The sequence below is a fragment of the Pristis pectinata genome, chromosome 32 (genome assembly GCF_009764475.1).
Source record: "Pristis pectinata isolate sPriPec2 chromosome 32, sPriPec2.1.pri, whole genome shotgun sequence".
Lineage (NCBI taxonomy): Eukaryota > Metazoa > Chordata > Chondrichthyes > Rhinopristiformes > Pristidae > Pristis > Pristis pectinata.
In genome coordinates this window covers 16,772,011-16,797,856 of record NC_067436.1, presented here as the reverse complement: position 1 = coordinate 16,797,856, position 25,846 = coordinate 16,772,011, and the positions used below count along the sequence as shown (strand labels likewise).

General features: G+C 42.1%; 1 protein-coding gene across 2 annotated transcripts; it reads right to left on the bottom strand.

The window, feature by feature from the left end:
- Positions 1-208: 208 nt before the first annotated feature.
- On the bottom strand, positions 209-25,846 carry rcn2 (reticulocalbin 2). 2 transcript variants are annotated; one of them, XM_052042711.1, is made up of 8 exons: positions 25,782-25,846; positions 23,168-23,350; positions 20,222-20,327; positions 19,682-19,878; positions 17,504-17,617; positions 11,233-11,329; positions 9,652-9,794; positions 209-2,984 (listed from the first exon to the last, which is right to left on the bottom strand). In XM_052042711.1, the coding sequence occupies exons 2-8, from the start codon at positions 23,315-23,317 to the stop codon at positions 2,832-2,834; spliced, it is 960 nt and encodes a 319-aa protein (XP_051898671.1). In that variant the 5' UTR covers positions 23,318-23,350; positions 25,782-25,846; the 3' UTR covers positions 209-2,831. The 2 variants fall into 2 exon arrangements, with proteins under 2 accessions (XP_051898671.1, XP_051898672.1); XM_052042712.1 differs by having other exon boundaries at positions 25,567-25,792.

Genomic DNA, 25,846 nt, shown 5'->3' with positions numbered 1-25,846 from the left:
GTTACCCCAACCCAACAACAAACACACATAGTTCTACCTTCACTGGGTTCTGCGCTTAGCACACCCAAGGCAAATATAAACAGTGCTTAACATTAACAGTGGATCAGATAAAGACTGGGTAACCTTCTGGGTGTGATTCATTAATGAAGAAAATAGTAATTAAAATAAATTCTAATACATGTACAAGAAGAAAAACAAAGCCAATTAATTTAAGTTTCACAGGATTTTAATTAAACTTTAGTCAAACATCTAATCTTAAAATACAGGGTGTAGTGGTATTGTCAGGTTGTCATCTTGGTTATAAACTAGAAAGGTATACCACTTAGGGTACAAGACTAATCAAAAAGTATCATAACATTGTAAAAGGAAACATTTCCTTAACTTCAATGAAAAACTAACAAGATATTAGTCAAAAAGAGAACCCTGAAGTATAGATTACTTCATTGATCACACATTAAGTTACAGCTTGAACAAACAGATGCTGCTGTTATAAAGTACTAACATTCTCTTCACAGATTAAAGTGATTTACTTTGCAGTATGACTCGTCTTAAGATTCTTCAGATTTTCCCCCAAGTGCTGTTTGTCAATATAGCAGCGTAGATCTCTTCTGTATCTTTGTAATTCATTAATGTCTCACCCAAGTTTAATATGTATATAGTTAATAAGTCTTCAACAGCAGTGCTGGTCACTATAAAAGGTTGGTGTGGAATATTTAAACAAACAACCAAAGAAATTAATAAAAATAAATCCCCTTATTGTAAGTCACTCTGATCATAGTGGAAACTGGAAGATTAAGAGGAATAGCAAATACCAGATATTGAAATTAAAAATAGGCAAATGCAGGGGTATTCAGGTGAACCACTATATTTTCAAAATTTTTAATTCTTTAAAATTTAGAGTAAACTATATTAATATCCATTATTAATGTAATTGCTGCAACTGCAGATGTAATAGTGTTCAAAAGTTAATTAGCCAGCTGCAATCACAGTAATTTAATTCTATATGATACTGAGAATATAATGCTGATGATAAGGTGCTTCACATATTGAACAAAACAGAACTCTGAAGTTTTAAAAGCAGCACTTTCAGTGATAGTTTGGAACTAATGAAACACCGAGATATGAAATATAAAGTTGTTAACATCTTCAGTAGCATTACACTTCAAGATATTCTGCACAAAAAAAAAATTATGCATGCTAATTAGTTCCATGGGCATGGAGTCTAGAGATCGCAAGTTGATATTTTCATTTATGGATGCTGCATTGACAAGAACCATTTAACCAGAGAAATCAAATAATTAACAATTCAGAGGTGTTATTCATGCAGACTTTGTACCAAATACATTGATTTGAGACTTGTGAAACAACAGCAAAATAATTTTGATTCTAGAGCAGTAAACAAGTAGCACTGAGCAGAGTTTAGAGTACTGGGCGTATTAGCTCAGGAGGAATGGAGGCTGAAAAAGACAACAGCATAACTAATTTCTAGATTCAACTCTGTTAAACAAATGACTTAGTTATTAGGAAGTACTAATTAAATTTTGCAGAAATCCAGAAAGAAATGGCTATTTCCTCCCCTTCCCCAGCAAAGCTTAAACCAAGAAAGAACATTATTCAAAGACAGGTTTTGTGGATCATCAGGTAATTCCACTGTAGTTTAAGTTACCTCAAATAATAAATTACAGAGTAAAATTAGCAACTTTATAGCAACTCCGTAGGATTATTTTTCTTTAACCAGTAACTTTAAAAATTTTAAACACAGAACTGAGCAATTATTTGGCCATCTATGTTAATGCAGTGTACATATCATAACAATTTGAGAAGAACATTTAAAATTAAAGAATTCACCCACAGAGAAGATGAATAGCCCGAGTTAAGTTTCAAGTAAATTTTTTAATTTACAAATGCTTTGGGAACTTTCAAAAATACTCGCTTTTGTGAATTCTGTGTTTTTCAAGGCGAAGTATATCATTGTTGGGGTCATAAACTTTCCCCTGTTCCATGTCCAGAATTGTCCTCAGTCCCTGATAATGTATAGCACAGTTAAACGAGACGTGATGATGTTTTGTCCCAACAATGCTCTTAGATTAAACCTAGAAAAGCACCTTCTACTACAATGGTTGACATGTTCACAATTTTTTCCTCTGCTGAGTGAAATAATGGATTAAATGCCAAGTGTGGGTGTTTAAAAGAATCCATACCAGTTATTAGAGATTTCTATTAGGGAATTCCTCAATTTTTGTGGCCAAACCAGAAACTCATGTATTAAACTGTATTAAAAATAAAGCTAATGGGAACAAGAAATCAGTTCTCATTCCCCTAATTGGTGTCTTTTTTTTAAAAATCCCCTCTACATGTACTGCATTTTAAAATTTAGAACTTATCAGCAGATGGAAGCTCCTTCATTCAGAAACATCTGAAATTTACTGTACTGCCTTTTGGCAGTGAAAGTTGATGATCCACTTTTTATAAAAATATTAACAATAGTGTGAAAAAGTGGTACTATTATTATTTATAACCTATACAATTTTGTATTGGCTACAAATATTCTCCAAGGCAATAGTGTCTGCAATAATTTAGGGAATTCTCAATCTCTTCAATGACAACACAAGATAAATAGAAATGAACAATATCATTAAAGGCAAGTAGGACATTAGGAATGCAGGTTTTTGTAACAGGAGTAATGTTGTTAAAATCTATTTGACTGTTCATTTTATTCTATTAATACCCACTATTGGTCAGCACTTGTCCAATCAGTGAGTTTCTTTGAAAGTGGCCTAAGAAGTGTAGTTATTCACAGAGACAAACCTAGCACTGGAGGACTATTGGCACTAAAGTTCATCGTGATAGAATTTCTCATCATGTAGCTGGCTACCATAGTCAGTTGCTTCGCTGTTAAGAAAGAGTTCTTGATTTGCAAGTATTTCTCCTTCTGTGAGTTTCCTATCTCCATTTGTATCCATTTCTTTAACAAGATGTTCAGCCTGTTACAGAGCAAAAACGCGCAATGTTAATCTGACAGCTGTAAACAAAAACTGATTTTGTCTTAAAATACCTGGATGAATGACAAAATATTCTTCCTTGGCTCTTGTACACCACCTAGTGGTTAGTTCAGAGGTCTAGAGAATCATTTGACTTTGTTGGAAGAATTCTGGACAGAAAATCATTAGAATCTTAATATCCAGTTCTTGCATACATCTTTCTTGTCACTTTTGAGACAGCCATCTGGTGTACTATTAATACTATTAATATATAATTAATAGATTCGAGTACTGTCAGAATAAAATGACAGATTGTCTAATCCACCTGCCAGTACTCTCTCACAGTACTCTACTGTAGCAGGGAGAAATTAAAAATGCTATATATGCTCTCATTTTGCTCCTCATTCAGATTACGATATTTCTAAGATTATATCAAAGACATGTTTTGCCAAAGTGATTTTGGCAAAAATTCCAAAAACATATGAACAATGTTCCAAAGCAATGCTTTACTTCTCTATTCTTGTCACTTTGCCTTACTTCATATAAGGTTCTCAATTATGAAGATCAATTGCAAGCAATTTTTTTTCTCTGGGATATTGTTTCCTACATTGAACTACCACATTTAGATCTTAGACCTCTTAATTTTTATCCTCAATGTGAAAGAGGAAATAATTTCCGTTCAGGCACTCAATGTCCAATTTGATATCTCCACTTAAAGTAAAGCAACATTAGGCAAAATAAGGCTTCCTCTGGTTTCAGCCCAACTGTAGACAAGCACTGTCAGGCAGCTCCAATGATCCGGGTTCAGTTGTGACCTCCAGTGCTGTCTGTGTGGAGTTTGCGCAATCTCCCTCGATGTTTTGGTTCTCTCCGCTCACCCCTGCCATTATCCCCCCACCACCCCCAACACACACACATATCACAAGACTTGCTGGTTGCAGATTCATTGGGTGGTGTAAATTACCACAGTGTACATGGGAAGTAGGAGCACGTGAGAGATAATAGGCTACAGGGAAATAAGCAGAAATATGGGAATTGATGGGAATGCTCGGAGAACACCCATGGATCCAATAGATCCTCTTTTACATTATGAAATAGATGGTCCATTCCCATTGTTTCAGTACCTCATTTATTCCTTGGATTATATAGAATTTAGAACGGTACAGCACAGGAAAAGGCCCTTCAGCCTACCATGTCTGCATGGACTAGAATGCCAAGTTAAATTGCACTTCTGCCTGCATGCGATCAATACCCCTCAATTCCCTGCAACAAACAATCTGCTGGAGGAACTCAGTGGGTCGACCACCATTTGTGGGAGGATAGGAATTGTCAACGGTTCGGGTTGAAATCCTGCTCAGTCCTAAATTCCCTCCTTTGTCCTTGAGTGGTCCTACCCTCTCCCTAGTTACCCTCTTGTTTTTAATATATGTATAAAATGCCCTGGGATTCTCTTTAATCCTACTTGCCAAGGACATTTCATGGCCCCTTTAGCCCTCCCGATTCCCTGTTTAAGTCCTCTCCCGTTTCCTTTATATTCCTCAAAGGCCCTGTCTGATTTCAGGTTCCTAAACTTTACATGTTACAAATTTAGTCAAAAAGAAAAAGGAAGCACATCTTTCATCATGCAAGGTTCCCAAACCTTGCCATTCCCACCCTTCTTCCTCACAAGAACATGTTGGTCCTGAATTCTGACCAGCTAGCCTTTAAATGACTCCCACGTCAGATGTGGACTTACCCACTAATAGCTGCTCCCAATCTACTCTCACCAGCTTCTGCCTAATATTGTTGCAATTATTCTTTCCCCAATTTGGCACCTTCCCCGAGGTGTAGTTTTATCTTTTCCATAATTATCTGAAAACTTATGATCACTGTTTCCAAAATGCTCTCCCACTGAAACTCTGATCACCTGGCCAGGCTCAGTCCCCAGTACAAGGTCTGGTGTGGCCCCTTCCCTGGTTGAATTAGCTACATACTGTGTCAAGAAACCCTCTTGGACACACCAAACAAATTCTGCCTCATCTAAGCCTCTGGCACCAAGGGAGTCAATATTGGGGAAATTGAAGTCACCCACTACAACTACCCTGTTGCTTTTTATGTACACCATTCATCCATTTGTAGCAACTCACCGTCCGAGCAAGCGAACCGGCTCGACGGTCGGGTCGCGCGTCGTTGAAGCGGCGAGGCCCAAGATGGCGGTGGGCCTTCGTCTTCCCCGAGCGACAGGGAGAACCCGCGCGCGGGAAAGGTTTGATGACGTGGCGTATTCGTCATTGCCGTTTTGAGTGGGCGGGAACAGGCTCTCTTAAAAGGCCCGCACAAGGCGGGAAAATAAACAGTTCTGCTCTGAAACTCTGTGACTAGTGTCGTGTTCATTCCGCGGTAGTGACCGCTACATTGGTGACCCCGACGGTCCAAACGGATTTTGGACCTGCACAATGGACGACAACGCAGCATCCAACGCAGTGGCCCTCAAGCTGCCCACCTTTTGGACGCTTCGTCCCAGTGTCCGGTTTCACCAGGCCGAAGCGCAATTCCACCTTCGGCGGATCACCTCCGACTCCACAAAGTACTACCATGTGGTCAGCTCTCTGGACCAGGAGACAGCCGCCCAGGTCAGTGACTTCATCCAGTCTGCTCCGGAGGAGGATAAGTACCCGGCTTTCAAAGACTTTCTGATTCGGACCTTCGGCCTCTCCCATCATGAGTGCGCCACCCACCTGCTTCATCTCGATGGCCTGGGGGACAGATCCCCATCCACCGTAATGAATGAGATGCTGGCATTGGCCGAGGGATACAAGCCCTGCCTAATGTTCGAACAGGCCTTCCTCGAACAACTACCCGACGACATTCACCTGCTGTTGGCCGACGCTGATTTCAGCAACCCACGAGAGGTGGCTGCCCGGGCAGATGACCTGTGGAAGGCCAAACGTGAGCGTGGTTCGTCCGTTGGCCAAATCGCCAGGCCGCGAGCCCAACGCCTGCCTAAACCAGTCCCAGCAACCAAGCGACCACACCCCAGAAACAGACGACGACAATGGCAACCAGCTGTGTTTCTACCATCAGAGGTGGGGCGCGGAAGCCCATCGATGCCGCCCACCCTGCAAATCAGGGAAACACCAGCGCCAGCCGCCGCTAACGGCTACGGCGGCTGGCCACCGACAAAGCCTCTTATTCGTTTGGGACAAGCAGTCCGGGCGGCGTTTCCTTGTCGATACTGGAGCAGAGGTCAGTATTTTGCCCCCGACCGGCCGCAACACTCGTAACAGGCAACAAGGTCCTGTACTCAATGCCACAAGTGGCACAACAATACGGACTATCGGTACCCGTACACTTCAGTTACAATTCGGCGGCAGCCGTTTCACCTGGACCTTTACCCTTGCCACCATCGCCCGATCACTCCTGGGAGCCGATTTCCTTCCGGCCCACAACCTGTTAGTCGACCTGCGGGGGAAACGGCTAGTCCACTCCAGAACTTTCCAGACCTACCCCCTGGGAGAAACCAGCCTACCAGCCCCGCGCTTGGACTCCATTTTCCTGTCCGGCAACGAGTTCACCAAGCTCCTAGCCAAATTCCCATCAGTTTTGGCACCTCAGTTTACGAATTCTATGCCCAAACACGGGGTGCAACACCACATCATTACCACAGGGCCACCCCTTCATGCCCGAGCACGACGACTACCTCCAGACAAGCTCCGCCTGGCAAAGGAAGAGTTCCGTCGCATGGAGGAGCTGGGGATTGTTCGCAGGTCAGACAGCCCCTGGGCCTCCCCCCTGCACATGGTCCCCAAAGCCACTGGCGGGTGGAGGCCCTGCGGCGACTATCGCAGGCTGAATGACGCCACCACCTCAGACCGCTACCCCATCCCTCACATCCAAGACTTCGCAGCCAACCTACATGGGGCCTGCATCTTCTCCAAGGTGGACCTCGTTCGGGGATACCACCAAATCCCGGTCCACCCGGATGACGTCCCCAAAACTGCGATTATCACCCCATTCGGCCTCTTCGAATTCCTTCGAATGCCGTTCAGCCTTAAGAACGCCGCGCAGACGTTCCAGCGGCTGATGGACGCGGTAGGCCGAGACATGGACTTCGTGTTCATTTACTTAGATGACATACTAATTGCCAGCCGTGACCGCCAAGAACATCTTTCCCACCTCCGCCAACTGTATTCCTGTCTCCGTGATTTCGGCCTCACGATCAACCCGGCCAAGTGCCAATTCGGGCTTGACTCTATCGATTTCCTCGGCCACAGAATCACCAGCGACGGAGCAACACCCCTACCTGCCAAGGTGGACGCTATCCGCCATTTTGCCCGCCCCAACACGGTCAAAGGCCTGCAGGAATTCCTGGAGATGGTCAACTTTTACTATCAGTTCATCCCTGCAGCAGCCGGGTATCATGCGCCCTTTGTTCTCGCTGATGGCTGGTAAGGGAAAGGACATCGCCTGGAACGACGAGGCTGCGGCTGCCTTTGTTAAGGCCAACGACGCCCTGGCAAACGCCACGATGCTTGTACAGCCTAGGACAGACGTCCCGACCGCCCTCACGGTGGACGCATCCAACACCGCAGTTGGTGGAGTACTGGAACAACTAATCGAAGGCAGTTGGCAACCCTTGGCATTTTTCAGCAGGCACCTTAGACCACCCGAACTGAAATATAGCGCTTTTGATCGGGAACTTCTAGCACTGTACCTGGCGGTCCGGCATTTCCGGTACTTTTTAGAAGGCAGGCCTTTCACCGCCTTCACTGACCATAAGCCTTTGTCCTTTGCCTTCTCCAAAGTCTCTGATCCCTGGTCTGCTCGTCAGCAGAGACATTTGTCCTACATTTCCGAATTCACAACGAACGTCCAACATGTCTCCGGGAAGGACAAGGTCGTTGCTGACGCACTTTCCAGACTGCCCATCCACAGCCTGTCCCTGGGTACCGACTACGAGGCCCTGGCTGACGCACAGCAAGCCGACAACGAACTGCCCAGCTACAAAACCGCAATCTCGGGCCTGCAGCTCTAAGATTTCTTAGTTGGTCCTGGTCAGCAGACCCTCCTTTGCAACATCGCAACAGGTCAACCCCGCCCTATAGTTCCTGCAGCCTGGCGGAAGCGCGTTTTCAATTCGATACATGGGTTGGCGCACCCGTCCATCAGATCAACTGTCCGGCTGGTCGCCAGCAAGTTCGTCTGGCATGGCCTGCGGAAACAGGTCAGGGAGTGGGCCAGGACTTGTCAGCACTGCCAGACATCGAAAATCCAACGACACACCAAAGTCCCGCCACAGCAGTTCGAGCCTACCTGTAGAAGGTTCGACCACATCCACGTCGACCTCGTAGGCCCTCTGCCGGTTTCAAGAGGGGCCCGGTACCTCCTTACCATCGTGGACCGGTTCACGAGGTGGCCAGAGGCAACCCCTCTATCTGACATCACGACTGATTCCTGTGCCCGGGCGTTGCTCACGACTTGGATCTCACGTTTTGGTGTTCCAGCCCACATCACTTCAGACAGAGGCACCCAATTTACCTCCAGCCTCTGGTCTGCATTAGTGAACATGCTGGGGACGCAGCTGCACACCACCACGGCCTACCACCCTCAATCAAACGGGTTAGTGGAACGTTTCCACCGCCATCTGAAATCAGCCCTGATGGCCCGCCTGAAGGGTCCTAACTGGGTCGACAAACTGCCTTGGGTCCTGCTCGGCATACGCACTGCCCCCAAAGAAGACCTCCACGCTTCGTCAGCTGAACTCCTGTACGGAGCGCTCCTGGTCGTCCCAGAGGATTTCATACCCTCCCTTCGGGACCAAAGGGAACAACCCACGGCAGTCCTGCAAAGACTGCGCGAGAGGCTTGGCAACTTGGCCCCGATTCCCACTTCGCGGAACAGTCAAGCCCCGTCCTGTAAGCCCAAAGAGACTGTAGACTTGTTTTCATTCGCAGGGGCACACCTCGGGCACCATTGCAACGACCATATGAGGGGCTGTTCCGAGTCATCAGGAATAATGGGTCCATCTTTATTTTGGACACTGGGGGCAAGGAGCAGGTCTTCACGACAGACTGCCTCAAACCGGCCCATTTAGATCTACAACAACCGGTCGAGGTTCCAGTACCGCGACGCAGAGGTCGACCTCCTAAGCAGCGGCTAACACAGCCCACAGACCTTGGAGACCGTATCGCCGGTTCTGTTGGGGGGGGGGGGGGGGGGGGGGGGGGTTGTGTAGCGACTCACCATCCGAGCAAGCAAACCAGCTCAGCGGTTGGGTCGCATGTCGTTGAAGCGGCGAGGCCCAAGATGGCGGTGGGCCTTCGTCTTCCCCGAGCGACAGAGAGAACCTGCGCGCGGGAAAGGTTTGATGACGTGGCGTTTACGTCATTGCCGTTTTGAGTGGGCGGGAACAGGCTCTCTTAAAAGGCCCACGCAAGGCCGGAAAATAAACAGTTCTGTTCTGAAACTCTACGACTAGTGTCTTGTGTTCATTCCGCGGTAGTGACCGCTACACATTGGCCTTTGCGTAGTGACAGCCGATGGTAATTTTTATATTGGGAGCACACCCAGAAGATGCTGCATGAAAATAACTAAATTTAAAACCTCTTTATTTGTCTAATAACCAAACAACTTTTCAAAGGTCAAAAAATGTACTAAGACATAGGCTTAATACTTTAAAAAGCAGCTTTACCTCATCGTGCGCAATGTCCTGGTTGTTGGGAACAATCCACAACAAAAGTTCCTCTCTGTTAAGCTTGCCATCCTTGTCCTTGTCATAATCATTTTCAAACCGATCCTTTTCCACAGTTACCCATTCTGGATCATCTGCTGCACCTATGTTCAAGAAGCAGAAATAAAATTAGTTATAAGATGCTTATCCTAACTATCCAGAATCCTATCTTTTGTAGAAAAATTGCATTTTGTGAAATGTTTAGATTCTTGGGGAAAGGAGCATAAGGAGGCTAATTTCACAATGGTTGCCACAGATAAATGACTTGCAATTACTTCAGATATGTTAATACTTCCGAGAAGATTATAGGCTCATAATACTAATTGATTAGCACCTGCTTTAGTTTAGTTCTAGTCAACTGGATGTCCATGCACCCAGTCAATTGTTATAATATCTCAATATAATTGTGTGGCGAGCCACAGTTGCATAGAAATTTTTATCTAATTTTCCGATCTTCCTCCCTCAGAAATTCTTCAAAAAAGGACATTGGTGAGATCGCACCTGGAAATATTGTGTACAGTTCTAGTTGCCATACTATCAGAAGGATGTGATTAAGCCAGAGAGGATATTGCCACAACTGAAGAGCTTCATTTACAAGGAGAGACAGGACAGGCTGGGGCTGTTTTCCCTGAACAAAGGAGGCTGAGGGGTGACCATAGAGAAGTTTATAAAATCATAAACGTAGATAAAGTGGATGATCAGTCTTTTTCCCAGGGTAGGGGAGTCTAAAACCAGAGGGCATAGGTTTAAGGTGAGAAGGAAAAGGTTTAAAGGGGATCTGAGAGGCAAGTTTTCCACACCCTCTGTGGTGGCTATGTGGAACGAGTTACCAGAGGAAGAGGCGGGTACAATTACAATGCTTAAAAGACATTTGGACAGGTGTACAGATAGGAAAGGTTTAAAGGGATAGGGACCAAATGCAGGCAAATGGAACTACCTCAGGAAGGCACCTTGGTTGGCATGAATGAGTTGAGCTGATGGGCCTGTTTCCATGCTGTGTAACTCTATGACTCTAAATAATACAGATTTTGCTCTGTGCTTTTCACAACACCATGCCTGAGACTGGGGCAATATGGGGAATGCTAGGTTCCAACTTATGTTCTACTTAATCAGCTACGCAAAGTTTTTCAACAAAGATGAAAGGACCCAGTGTGCGTCATTGCCAATTTTTAAAACAAATTTGAAAAACACTAAGTTAGCACATAGTCATTAGGCAAAATCTAGCTTGAGGGCCTAAAGATCTTTACAGGGAAAGGAGACTAAGGAAAAAAAAGGGTTTTAAAAAGAAAAACAAGGAAGAAGATAGTGCAGGAGTCTTGAATGCAATTCAGGAATAATGAGTGGAAGAAGTTGAATGGTGGATATGCATGGGTAGGAACGAACAAAAGAAAACTTCAGAAATGTAATGATCATGGTAATACCAATAAAATAGTCAAGATAGGCCAAATGACTGACTCACTTCTATAGGTTGTGTTATATTACAAGATATTACATATTTTGTTGGATATTTTGAAATTATAAATATTAGTTTAATCACCTAACCTGGGTCTTTCCTATAGTCACCAAGGAATTCCTCTAAGCTCACAAACCCATCATTGTCGCGGTCGTGTTCATCTAAAGCATCCTGTATGACGTAGTCCTGCAATGGGAAAATAGAAGCATTTGTACGGATATGATTAAACTCAGTTATGGCATCACCCACATTTGATTAGTCTGTTGTTAATCATCAAGCAAGGTCCTGAATGGCTGCCTGTGTATACACTGAACTGTAATAAATTATCAAATAAATGGAACGAATTTTACCTGGGTAATTTGCATCCTTGGTTATCCAAGTCAATACCTTTCAGAAGTACATAGACAATAACTAAAAAGCTGCAGATGTATTCACAAACGGTGCACAACTTTCCACTGACTAGCCTTATTTGTCAGAACAAAAAATAAACTTTCCATTCACACATATTAGTAGCCATAGGTCTAGATTTTGTAACAGTTAAAACATAGAACACTACAGCACAGTACAGGCCCTACGGCCCACAATGTTGTGCCAACATTTTATCCTGCTCTAAAGGCAGTAAAAACTACACCAATGGGAGGCATAACCCCTTGGTTCTGATTTGGGAATTTTCACATGTATGATGATCGATTGTGGTGTCTGCAGCTTTGCCAGAGCTAAATCTAGCGACGACCATTTGAACCAATCTGAACTTAAGGTTTTAATGACTAGTCACACCATCAAATACTCTGAAAGTCTTAAATTCAGTTACCAGGTTTTTAATGGTATACTAAGCTATATTAATTACTTCACTAGCTATTTGGAAATACACAACTTATCTATGTGTACTGTAATTTCCTTATATATTTCCAACTGAGTAATGTTAATTTAGAAAAGATATTTTAGACTACTTTATTCATATATGCACATTCAAGTGCTTTAGCACAGTATAAAAGGGTTAATATTACTAGCTCAGACTTACTGAGTAACAGATGCCACAGCATCCATCACTAAGCCTTTGCTGGACTCCACACAAGAGTCCAAAAGCCAAATCTGGTCTGGTTAGGATTCCTCAGCATAATGCAGGGAATCACCTTACCAATCCTATGACTAGACAGACCAAGAGCCCATTGATTTCAGTGGAGATTCTCAAGGAGTGATTTACATGCTCCTCATTCAATTTAGTTAGTGTGTTGTTTTTAATGCTTACAGTGTGTTCCATTCCACATTAGGGAATCACGATGCAGATTGGGTAACTACATTCTTCATTGGGTAACTCTTTTCCAGGTCGCAAGGACCGTGACCTGGAATGAGAAGCAGGACTCGGTGCGAGAAGTCTGAGCCAGATAAAGAAGTGAGTGTTGGGACCCAGTTCTTTTCCAGGTAGCGAGGGCTGTGACTTGGAGCGAGAAGCGGGAATCTCGGTTTCTAGTGCCTAGCTGAAGTAGCGACGATGAATCTAGGGTCAGTAGTGTGTTCTTCCTGCCAGATGTGGGAGATCTCAACTCTCCCTGATAGCTACATCTGCAGGAGGTGCATCCAGCTGCAGACCGTGTTAGGGAACTGAAGCTGCAGCTGGATGACCTTCGGTTCATACAGGAGAGATGAGGAGCTGATAGATAAAAACTACAGTGAGGTAGCCACACCTAAGTTGCAGGAGGCAGATAGCTGGGTGACTGTCAGGAAAGGGGAAGGGAATAGGCAGGTAGTGCAGAGTACTCCTGTGGCCGTTCCCCTCATAACAGGTATACCGCTATGGATACTGTTGGCGGGGATGACCTACCAGGGGAAAGTCACAGTGGTCAGGTCACTGGCACTGAGTTTCGCTCTGTGGCTCAAAAGGGGTGGGGGAGCAGTGGAGATCAATAGTGTTTGGGAACTCTATAGTTAGGCAAGCAAACAGCAGATTCTGTGGGCGTGAAAGAGACTCCCAGATGGTATGTTGCCTCCAGGTGCCAGGGTCAGGGACGTCTCAGATTGGGTCCACAGCATTCTAAAGGGGGAAGGTGAGCAGCCAGAAGTTGTGGTACACATTGGTTACAACGACGTAGGTAGGAAAAAGGATGAGGTCCTGAAAAATGAAGATGGAGAAAAGCAGGACCTCAAGAGTAGTAATCTCTGGATTGCTGCCTGTGCCATGGGCCAGTGAGGGTAAGAATAGGTTGATTTGGTGGATGAATGTGTGGCTGAGAAATTGATGCAGGGAGCAGGGTTTCAGATCTGTGGATCATTGGGATCTCTTCTGGGGAAGGTGCGACCTGTACAAAGGGGACAGGTTACACCAGAACTGGAGGGGGACCAATATCCTTGCAGGCAGGTTTGCTAGAGCTGTTGTGGAGAGTTTAAACTAGTTTGGCAGGGGGATGGCAACCTGAATGATAGGTCAGAGGATGAAGCAGTTGGTGTACAGGTTGATGCAGCGTGCAGAGAGACTGTGAGAAAGGATAGGTACTTGACTGGGCAACACTACAGTCAGTTGGATGGGTTGAAGTGTGTTTACTTTAATTAAAGTAGTATCAGGAACAAGGGTGATGAACTTAGAGCATGGGTAAGTACATGGAACTACGACGTTGTGGCCATTACAGAGACTTGGCTGTCACAAGGGCAGGAATGGCTGCTGGATGTTCCAGGGTTTAGATGCTTCAAAAGGGACAGGGAGAGAGGTAAAAGAGGTGGGGAGTGGCATTGCTAATCAGGGACAGTATCACAGCTGCAGAAGGGGAAGACGTCCTGGAGGGATCATCCACTGAGTCAGTGTGGGTGGAGGTCAGAAACAGGAAGGGAGCAATCACTCTTTTGGGAGTATTCTAACAGACCCTCCCAATAGCAACAGAGACACTGAGGAACAGATCAGGACGCTGATTTTGGAAAGGTGCAAAAATAACAGGGTTGTTGTCATGGGCGATTTCAACTTTCCTAATATTGATTGGCAACTCATTGGTGCAAAAGGTTTGGATGGGGCGGAATTTGTTAGGTGTGCCCAGGAAGGATTCCTGACACAATATGTAGACAGGCTACCTGGAAGAGAGGCCATTCTGGATCTGGTACCAGGCAATGGACCTGGTCAGGTGTCAGATCTCTCGGTGGGTGAGCATTTCGGAGACAGTGACCACAACTCACTGACCTTTACCCTTGCCTTGGAGAGGGATAGGAGCAGACAGTATGTGAAAGTATTTAATTGGGAGAAGGGAAATTATGATGCTATTAGGCAGGAGCTTGGGAGTGTAAATTGGAAGCAGATGTACTCAGGGAAATGCACAGTGGAAGTATGGAGTTTGTTTAGAGATCACTTACAGGGGGTTCTGGATAGGTTTGTCCCACTGAGGCAGGAAAAGGATGGTAGGGTGAAGGAACCATGGTTGACAAGAGATGTGGAATATCTAGTGAAGAGGAAGAAAGAAGCTTACTTAGGGTTCAGGAAGCAAGGATCAGACAGGGCTCTAGAGAATACAAGGTAGCCAGGAAGGAGCTTAAGAGTGGACTTAGGAGAGCTAGAAGGGGGCATAAGAAGGCCTTGCCAAGTAGTATTAAGGAGAACCCCAAGGCATTCTACTCTTATGTGAAGAACAGGAGATTGACCAGAGTGAAGGTAGGACTGATTAGGGATAGAGGAGGAAACATGTGCCTGGAGTTGGGGGAGGTAGTGGAGGTTCTTAATGAATACTTTGCTTCAGTATTCACCTGAGATAGAGAACTTGATGTTTGTGAGGACAGCATAAAACAGCCATAAAAGTTGATGTTAAGAAGGATGTGCTGTAACTTTTAAAAAAACATTAGAATAGACAAGACCCCGGGGCCAGATGGGATATATCCCAGGATACTATGGGAAACGAAGGAAGAGATTTCTAGGCCCTTGCCAATGATCTTTGTGTGTCCTCACTGGCCACAGGAGTAGTACGAGATGATTGGAGGGTGGCAAATGTTATTCCTTTGTTCAGGAAAGGGAGTAGGGATAACCCTGGCAATTATAGACCAGTCTTACTTCAGTGGTGGGAAAATTATTGGAAAAGATTCTTAGGGACAGGATTTATTAGCAATTGGAGGAGCATGGTCTGATTTGGGATAGTCAGTATGGCCTTGTGAGGGGCAGGTCATGCCTCACGAGCCTGATTGAATTCTTTGAGGATGTAACAAAACACATTGATGAGGGTAGAGCAGTGCATGTGGTGTATATGGACTTTAGTAAGGCATTTGATAAGGTTCCCCATGATAAGCTCATTCAGAAAGTTGGGAGGCATGGGATCCAGGTAAACTTGGCTGTGTGGATTTGGAATTAGCTTGCCCATAGAAGATGGAGTGTATTCTGCCTGGAGGTCGGTGACCAGTGGTGTTCCACAGAGATGTGTTCTGGGACCCCTGCTCTGTGATCTTTATAAATGACTTGGATGACGAAGTGGAAGGGTGGGTTTAGTAAGTTTGCATATGACATGAAGGTTGGTGGTGTTGAGGATAGTGTAGAAGGTTGTTGAGGATTACAATGGGACATAGATAGGATGCAAAGCTGGGCTGAGAAGTGGCAGATGGAGTTGAACCTGGAAAAGTGTGAAGTGATGCACTTTGGAAGGTCGAATTTGAAGGCAGAATACAGGGTTAATGGCAGTGTGGAGGAACAGAGGGATCTTGGGTTCCCTCAAAGTTGCTGCACAGGTTGATAGGGTTGTTAAGAAGGCGTATGGCATGTTGGCCTTCATAAGTCGGGAGATTGAGTTCAAGAGCCATGAGGTTATATTGCAGCTCTGTACAACCCCGGTTAGACCACGCTTAGAATATTGTGTTCAGTTCTGGTCGCCTCACTATAGGATGTGGAAGCTTTTGAAAGGGTGCAAAGGAGATTTACCAGAATGCTACCTGGATTGGAGAGCATGTCTTATTAGGATAGGCTGAGCGAGCTAGGGCTTTTCTCTTTGGAGCGAAGGAGGATGAGAGGTGACCTGTTAAAGCTGTACAAGATGATAAGAGGCATAGATCGAGTGGATATTCAGAGACTTTTTCCCAGGGTGAAAACGGTTAACGCGAGGGGGCATAATTTTAAGGTGATTGGAGGGAAGTACAGGGGATATCAGAGCTAAGTTTTTTTTACATAGGGTGATGGGTGCGTGGAATGTACTGCCAGGGGTGCTGGTAGAGGCAAATACTTTAGGGACATTTAAGAGACTCTTAGATAGGCACATGGATGATAGAGAAATGGAGAGGTATGTGGGAGGGAATGATTATAGAGTAGGCTAAAAAGTCGGCAGAAAATAGTGGGCCGAAGGGCTTGTACTGTGCTGTAATGTTCTATGTACATCACAGAATACCAATTTTAAAAAATGTTTTACTTTTTTTTTTACTTTTAATTACTTATAAGAGTCAATGTTTCAATTTATTTTTAATTCAGAAATGTAACACTTTTACTTGCATCAATTTTGATAGTTTTTAAATGTCTGTTATTTACTGATAAAAAGCCTGAATTTAGACAGAAGCCGAAGTTTCACCTACAGTTTTGCTTTATGACAATGCCTATTAAGGACTTTCAAAGGCAGAGCCTTAGCAGTACTTCATCTGAAGTCTAATCACAGTCCACCTTCCAGGACCAGTGAGATCATTCATCTTTGGTTAGTTAGGTCAGTTGGCCACTGTGGGAAGCCAGGTCCAGGAAGATCCAGCCCATTATATTTACCGAATTATTTAAAGAAAAAACAATGCTTGTTGGCTTTCTGTATGAATTTTTCAATGTTACTGTCCAACTAGTCTGATGACATCAGCCTGGATGACAGGAATTTAATGTGTTGTTTTTAATTGAAATGTTGCCTAACAGGTACAAATATGGGAGAACAGGAAGTTTTTGCCATAGAGACTACTAGATCTTTGTGGAGTCCTTTCTTATCGGGATAGCAGAAAGCAAAATCCCTTTTGCTAAATTGGCAGGCGTACAAGATGACAAGAGATATAGATTGAGTGGACAGTCAGAGACTTTTTCCCAGGGTGAAAATGGCTAACACGAGGGGGCCTAATTTTAAGGTAATTGGAGGAAGGTATAGGGAGGATGTCGGGGGTAAGTGTCTTTTTTTACACACAGAGAGTGGTGGGTGTGTGGAACGCACTGCTGGCAGAGGTGGTGGAAGCAGATACATCAGGGACATTTAGGAGTCTCTTAGATAGACACATGAGTGATAGAGGAATGGAGGGCTATGTGGGAGGGAAGGGTTAGATAGATCTTAGGCAGGATAAAATGTCGGCATAACATCGTGGGACGAAGGGCCTGTACTGTGCTATAATGTTCTATGTTCTAAGGCTATCATTTAATATACTGTGAGCAAGAAATGGTGCATTCTAACCCACCGTCATATAATCAGTTTCTTCGGGATGTTCAAATGCAACAAATTCTGTCAGAGTCAGTCCATGTACTCCATCAATGTTTGCTTTGTCAAAGCGCTTTTTATCCTTCAAAAAAATCTGAAGAAAGATAACAAAGTTAAGACACTTTTTACCTGATTCATTTCCTTCTGATTCAACTTTGGTTTAATTGGCATTTTGCCCTAACGCCACACAAGCTGAGTAAATAATCCAATTTATCATTTTTGGTTTTTGTGTTTTGAGTAAAACTCGTTCTGCAACCAATCTGGAATGTCTATTCAGATTTATTTTAAACATTCAAACATATCTTTGAAGGAGTGGCAGGCTGGAGAAGGTTGAGAAGTGCACATTCACAGCCCAGTGCCACAAGTCCCACTCCAGAAAACAAAGTTTTCACAGTTTGTGAAAATCCACCCCAAAAGGATGAATATTGTAGTTCGTGGGATTCTTCAAGCATGGAGTAGCAGAATGATGTAAGGGTGCAGGAACATTGCTCTTAAGAGAAGGAATGGAGATAGAATAGATATTAAAAAGGCAAGAAGGGCTGCTGCATTTCTTTTGAAAAAAACAAGGAAATTGGCTACAAAAGCAATCAATTAATGTTGAATTTGGAATGGTACATTAATTAGTTCATATTAGGATCCTTGCGTGAAATTCTAGATACTTCTTAAAGGAAAGGATATGAAAACCATAGAGATGAAAATTTACTGGAATGATATGAGAGATTAAAATATATATTAAAAGGGTAAAAAATATACATTTTCATGAGCACAAAAAGTTAATGAAAACTCAAAAGACTTTAAGTAGATTATTATAGGCAAACAATGGAAGCTTGTATTGTGATTAATCAGTAACAAAGACACTTGCAATCAGTGTCATCATGATGTAAGCCTTAGTGCAGTGGTAATACTCACATTTCTGACAACAAGAGTAGAAATCCCATTTAAGTGCAGCACCCAGAGAAATGTCAGGTTATCACTCATAAATTTATCAAGATGTCTTGTGTAAAAGATGCCACTGTGTGTGTGCTTAACACTTTTTCTTCTTGAATCCACGACACAAACCTGTATGCTACCTCTTTCTTGTCAAGCATATTGGCATCCCAATGCACTGGACTCAATGATGACAATCCTAACAGTCATGTTTTCTAAAGGCAGTGTATTCTTTTACTCCAATAATTCAATTGGAACAGTTATACAGTCCAAGCAACTCTAGTTCTGAATTCCAGATTTATGCCAGAATAGGTGATAATCAGGACAATACCTGAGACAGAAGAAAAAAAAACATTTTTTTTGTACCTTCTCTTAATTCCCTCTCTATAGTCCTGTTTGTTTGCCCAGATTCCAAAAGTAGGGCTTTATGATATACAAGTGACATTTCTCCATGGGTAAACAATACTGAAAAATTCCAATCATTGAAGATCTAAATGTTCTAAAATTTTAAGGACAGAGTTTCCACTTTGGGTACAAACTGGATTACTTTTCCATAGCGAAATTGTGGTTCAAACTTCTGCTCAAATTCATTGCCTAACTAAATATGTAAAATCTTTCAGGAAACACTGCAGCTGGCCTTGTCCAAGAGCTTTTCTATATTTCCCCTATTATTAAAAGAAACATGATAAATTTATGATAGGTATCCTGATGTAGTTTTAATATTACTGCTGAAATGAAGTTTACCACAAAAAGTATTTTCAACAAGAACATCTGGTCCATCTTATGTGAGTACCCTTATTTAAGAAAACTGAAAATAACTATACAAACTATAATCAGAATCACGTTTACTATCACTGACTTATGTGACGTGAAATTTGTTGTTTTGCAGCAGCAGTACAATTGAAAGACATAAAATTACTATATATCACAAAAATAAATAAATAGTGCAAAACAAAAGGAATAACAAGGCAGTGTTCGTGGACTGTTCAGAAATCTGATGGCAGAGGGGAAGAAGCTGTTCCTAAATTGTTCAGTGGGGGTCTTCGGGCTCCTGTACCTCCTCCCCGATGATAGCAACAAGAGGGGAATTGTTATAAAAAAACAATTTACTAGTTTTAATTCTGTATCTTAATCAATATCCCTGAAAGCTAGATGTTAAATACAATTTTCTTTACTAGTTGAAAACTGTACTAAGCATGAAATCTGAATGAGACAAGTCTGCAATGCTCACCTGTCTGAGTGATTCTTCTTCTTCATCTTCCAGTGGGGTATTCTCATCATAATGCAGCATTCGGTCATAACTATGAATGTTATACTCTTCCCAGCTAACAACTCCATTGCCATCCAGATCATGCTCTGGAAACTGCTCTTTGCTCTCCTCCGTGGCATAATGTCTGAATGATTGCTGAATCCATGCACTGAGCTCATCTGCAACAAACAACAGCGATGTGTAAAGATAGTGCAGCTTTCCCATTTTGAGTTGCAATTTGCTCTAACAAACCTTTACACGTGAACAGAAATCTGCCGTGTGCATTTTTTTTTACATTCAGAACATTCACCACAGTTGCAAATTTTTGCTTTCAAAGAAATGTGCAAGAATGTGATCTGTCTGTGGTGCGAAGTGCCATGAAAATTCATATGCACAAGACTGATGCCCCAGCAACAGTTCCAGATTATTACAGAATCACTTCGAATAAGATACTGATTTCAAACATGAACTTGTCTCTGCAAAAAGGCTCATTATAAGACTGATAATTAAACAGCTTTGCACCTTTGGTTATGAAGCCATCTGAATCTGCGTCCATCTTCTTGATGAGGGATTTGAGCCGGGATTGTTGTTCCTCAGGTGTCAGTTTGGCAAACTCGCCTGCTTCATTCTGGATAAGAAAAATAAATTACACAAATAGCTTATGTTTAACAAAACTCCTGTGAATCATTTATCCATGAGCAAAAGCAAGAATTAAGTCTCCTCAGAAGTCCATGAGGCACACAAATAATTTATACTTTACACTTGAACTTCACGTGTGTTTTCATTAGACTGGAGTTGATATTAAGTTGTTTTCTGTGTATGGGAAAATAAAACTAAAAATGGAACGGAAAAGTTGGACCACAGACTAGAATTTGGACAATACCAATACAGTACAGTGGAATACAACAAAAGCAACAGATCTGCTAAATTAGCACTGACTAGTTCCCACTTTCTATATAATTATTAATGTGGATAAAGCTGTCCGGGCCACTTATTCCCAATCCACAGTTTTCTTGGTTTCATTACACCTGTTCAGAGGTTGTTAAGAATGAACCATATAGAACACAACTGTAGACTTAGGAATGGCGAGCTTCCATTCTTGAAGGGGAATATACAAGACTTGCAAAACAGTCTAGCACCTTTTATTGTTACTTTATTGCCTCATTTATTCATTGGGTTAATTGGGATGTGACCAAATAAAGCAATATCTTTGCGGCCTGGGCATTCAGCACCACTCATTTCTTAAAACCAGAAAAGGTTTCAAGTAAAATATTTTGCAACAGAAAATAAAAAATAAATTACTTCAGTATTCAAACTGTTAGCACCTTGGAAGCATTTTGCAACCCGAGCTATCCACCAGTTGCAAAGTATCCAACTGCACCGGATTCCCACTAGCTCTCCAAGTAAGCCAGTAAGAATTATTAAACTGGATTAGAATTTTAAGTTCCAAGATCAAATGATATTGGGCACTTTTAGAGCTAAGGTCAGTCATGGTCACAAGATCACAAGACAAAGGAGCAGAAGTAGGCCATTTGGCCCATCAAGTCTGCTCCGCTACCTCACCATGAGCTAAACTACTCCCATCTAGCCCCAAATCCTGGCTTTTTCCCCATAGCCCTTGATACCTTGATTAATTAGATACCTATCAATCTCCTCCTTAAACACCCCCCATGATCGGGCCTCCACAGCTATATGTGGCAACGAATTCCATAAACCTACGACCCTCTGGCTAAAGAAATTTCTCCTCATTTCCATTCTAAATGGGTACCCTCTAATTCTAAGTGTGCCCTCTAGTCCTAGACTCACCCAAGGGAAACAACTTAGCCACATCTACTCTGTCCAGTCCTTTCAACATTCAAGATGTTTCTATGAGGTCCCCTCTCATTCTTCTGTACTCCAGTGAGTACAGTCCAAGAGCCGACAAACGCTCATCATAAGTAAGCCCTTTCATTCTGGGAATCATCCTCGTAAATCTTCTCTGAACCCTCTCCAACATCAGTACATCCTAAGACAAGGGGCCCAAAACTGCACACAGTATTCCAAATGAGGTCTCACCAGTGCCCATAGAGCCTCATCAACAAATCCTTACTTTTATAAGTTATACCTCTTGAAATGAATGCCAACATAGCATTCACTTTTCTTACCGCCGAACCAACCTGGTGGTTAACCTTTAGGGTATCCTGCACGAAGACCCCCAAGTCCCTTTGCACTTCTGTATTTTGAATTTTCTCTCCATCTAAATAATAATCTGCTCATTTATTTCTTCTTTCAAAGTGTACAACCTTACATTTCTCAACATCTGCCATTTCTTTGCCCATGCTCCTAAACTGTCTAAGTCTCTCTGCAACCTTCCTGTTTCTTCAATACTCTCTACTCCTCCGCCTATCTTGGTATCATCAGCAAACTTAGCCACAAAACCATTTACTCCATAATCTAAATCATCGATATACAGTGCAAAAAGAAGTGGCCCCAACACTGACCATTGCAGAACACCACTGGTAACCGGCAGCCAACCAGAACATGATCCCTTTATTCCCACCCTTTGCTTTCTGCCTATCAGCCAGTGCTCCACCCATTCTAATATCCTTCCTGTAATTCCACGGACTCTCATCTTATTAAGCAGCCTCCTGTGTGGCATCTTGTCAAAGGCCTATTGAAAATCCGAATACACAACATCCACAGCCTCTCCCTTATCCATCCTACTTGAGATTTCCTCAAAAAACTCCAATAGGTTGGTCAGGCAGGATCTTCCCTTCAATGAAACAATGCTGGCTTGGACCTATCTTGTCATGTACCTCTAGGTATTCCATAACCTCGTCCTTGAGGATCAACTCCAATAACTTTGCAACCACCAATGTCAGACTAATAGGTCTGCAATTTCCCTTATGCTGCCTCCCACCTTTGTGAAGTTCTAATTATAATTATAATGTTGTAATACTTTGTAATAAGGTTGTATGTATACCTCTGTCTCCTAAATTTAGTGTTTACTGAGAACATTATCACAGTGAGATCAAGATAGAAACCTTTCTTTCTGAATGACTCCAATCAGAAAAATATGAATTTTAGTTCCCCAGTGAATGTTCCATGCCAGTCAAGTACATAAAAAGAAAACCAATTGATGCCTCAACCTATCTACGAAAACGAAGTTAAAAGCCATCTATAATTTGTCTTTCTTAGAACTGGTTCACCCCTATTTCCATGATCATTGGATTCATGAAGGCAGGTCAAATTTTCAGATTTTGCCTTGAACTTGTTTTAGTTTCCATATTCTCAAACAATCCCTTCAATTTTGTGTCTCAATCAAGACGTCATTAAGGAAAAGGAAATGGGGAAAATTGGAAAAGATAAGGATAGATTTTTAAGAATAAAAATCATTTTGAGATTAACAATATTTTTAAATAATTAATTTTACAACTTTCTCCCTGTTACATTTGAAATGAGTGAACAGGACTGAATGGAATTTCCTACCTCACTGCCAAAAAGGACGTCTCTATCGAACTCCGGATTATGCTCACCGTCTGCATAGTGGTCGTCAGAAATAATTGGCTCGTGTTTATGATGAACATGTGCGAAGCACATTACAACTAAAGTACAGCTCACAAACACTTGAAACTGCATCTTTTGTCAAGTTAGCTTCAACCTTGTAAGTAGCTGCAGAAAAATTAAAATGTCATTTCACATTTAGAATTCATTTGTCCTAATCACTTCTAAGAATTATGACATCTATTGTCCTTTACCACAATTGGGCTTGAAAATAAATGTTTGCATTGGTAGTCCAGTCTACTGACCAAAGATGAATACAAACTAATGCAACTGATGGGATTCATAATTCATTAGAACTAGTCATTAGCGAACAGAGAAAAAGGAAAATATGAAAAAATACAGAGCCCTCTCAACCTGTTGTTGCTCACTACTGAGACTGGACTACAGGAGTTTGCCAGTTTCATGTTTGAAGAAGTCATTTTTTATACAAATCTTTAGATTGGTTTAGGAAAAAAATACATAAATGGGGTGCAGCTACAACTACAAGACTAAACTCAAGAACAGAAAGGCAAAGTAAAAGAGCTGGCATTGTATTTAAAAAGCAAATTTACTTTGCCTTGTAAAATAGTGATTGTTGTCTCAGGATCATGCACAGAAATTTCTTTGGGACTGGATATAACTTAGGGAGATCTTCCTCAAATTGTCTGTTAAATATTCAGTGTAACTCAACCTTTAAAATGGGAACTTAACAAGGTGAGGTCTATCAGTCTCCATTGAGGACAATGGACAAACACTTCAATCTTCTGTTTTTGGGAGTAAATGGTTTGGTTCAAGTTTATTGTTACTTGTTATGATAGCTGCTGGTTTTATGCTTGCCTTTGTACAGTTTTATTTTTCTATTATTTCAAATAACAGCTACGTGACTTTTCATAACGGCGATTTCCATCAGGTTTGAAAGACTTGGCACAATGAAATAAAAATTAATTATTTGCCTTGAGGCATTGCCACATCACAGGCTTCAAGCACAAAGCCAAATTTTGAGTCAAGTGTATGTTTGCCTGTGGAAACTCAATTTATATTCTGGATTATGAGCAAATCAGTGGGAGAAAAACATGAATTTTGGCATTTAATTCAAAATCGTATGCAGCTATTATCAGACATCTATAATTTAAAACTGAACATAGCAATATTTATCGTAACAAGTCAAACAAAAATGGTCACAATAGGATATATAAATTTCATGCCACTCTCTTTCATTTTTACCCATATCGAATGTTAATAAATTACATCACATTATTTGTTAATGGTGATTGACAAGAAATATTAGATTATCAAAATGAACCAAAATAAGATCCTCATTTTTTTCTCTTTCTCATCTAAAAGCTCCAATTGCTGCTGAGATGTGGTTCTTCAGGTAGAAACAACTGCAGTCATGGCTAAATGTCAGTACTCTGTGGTATAATTTATCAGATATAACAAAAGATAATTAGCAGGCACTTCTCAATATAAGTGGAGCTGCATATCAGCTAAAGTGACTCTTCATGGCAACAACCTTAATTGTTGTAAGAAGGTGTATTTTCATGTCAATTAGAGGCTAGTGTTTAGAAAATTCTGTAAGCTTGCTGATTGTGGTCGATTTTCCATTTCTTCCTGACATTTGAAAACAGCCAATTTCCTCCAAAAAGCGGAAAACTGATGTTTCATAACTTATATTTTCAAGCTGCAACATATTCCTGCACAATGGTGTAGAACGGCAGACATGTCCAAAACTTTCTCTACACACTTCCTACACACCTCTTACACAAGCAGTTCATTGGGCAAACACTAAGCCAAAAATTTTATATAAAACCATCTTGAAATTAGAAAATGTAATTTCTTAATGCCAATATCAAAATAGCAAATTTACAAAAGATATTTGCTTTGAAACAAACGCTGAAAAGTTTCTTTTTCGAAAAACAGGTTTTTACATGATGAAATAAATGTTCAACCTTCAGCCATTCAGCCCTAAACCCGTTTAGAGACTAGCTAAAAGGATTTTTTTCTGTTTGTAGTTATCAGTACAATATATATTGCTCTGCACAAATCACGACTGTAAATATGTTTGCATTAGATGGCTCTGTACACTATAATATTGATAACACACGTTTCAATGTATTGTAGAAGATACGACATCTACCAGCAGTTACCACTAATATCTGTTGCTGAAGATAAGATTACAACTTTATATAAATCTTATTTTAGAAATTGACACAAAAATAACATTTTTTTGAAGTATTTACAGGAATAATTGCAAACTTAATTTGGAAAAATTACATTTACAATTTATTAACACATTTTTTCAAAGCATCTCTTAAACAAGAAAAGTCTTTTTTAAGGCAAAATACTTTTCCTTTGAAGATTGTTGGTTGAATTTTGGGGGTTCAGCAGCTGTTCGAGGCGTAACCCTGATCTTACTGTTTTCTCTCCCCCCGCTGGCGTTACCTCCTGTCACTATGTGCAGGAGGCAGGCAATCCCGGCTGGGGTAAGGTGGCTGGAGGTGAACCCCGAGCCTCACACGTTAAAACAAACCACCCTCCCCTCCCCTCCCCTCCATCTTACCTCAATCGCCCTCCTCACCGCCAACCGACGGCTCATCGACTCCCCGCTACGCGCTCCCATCGTCA

Bases quoted from the DNA above. Each gene is read 5' to 3' on its own strand.
- rcn2 (XM_052042711.1), bottom strand. From the start codon at position 23,317: ATGCAGTTTCAAGTGTTTGTGAGCTGTACTTTAGTTGTAATGTGCTTC. The intron at 17,618-19,681 runs GTGAGCATTGCA...ATCTTTCTTCAG, and splicing joins AAGAAGAATCACTCAGACAG to ATTTTTTTGAAGGATAAAAA. The intron at 11,330-17,503 runs GTGGGTTAGAAT...TTCCCATTGCAG, and splicing joins AAGAAACTGATTATATGACG to GACTACGTCATACAGGATGC.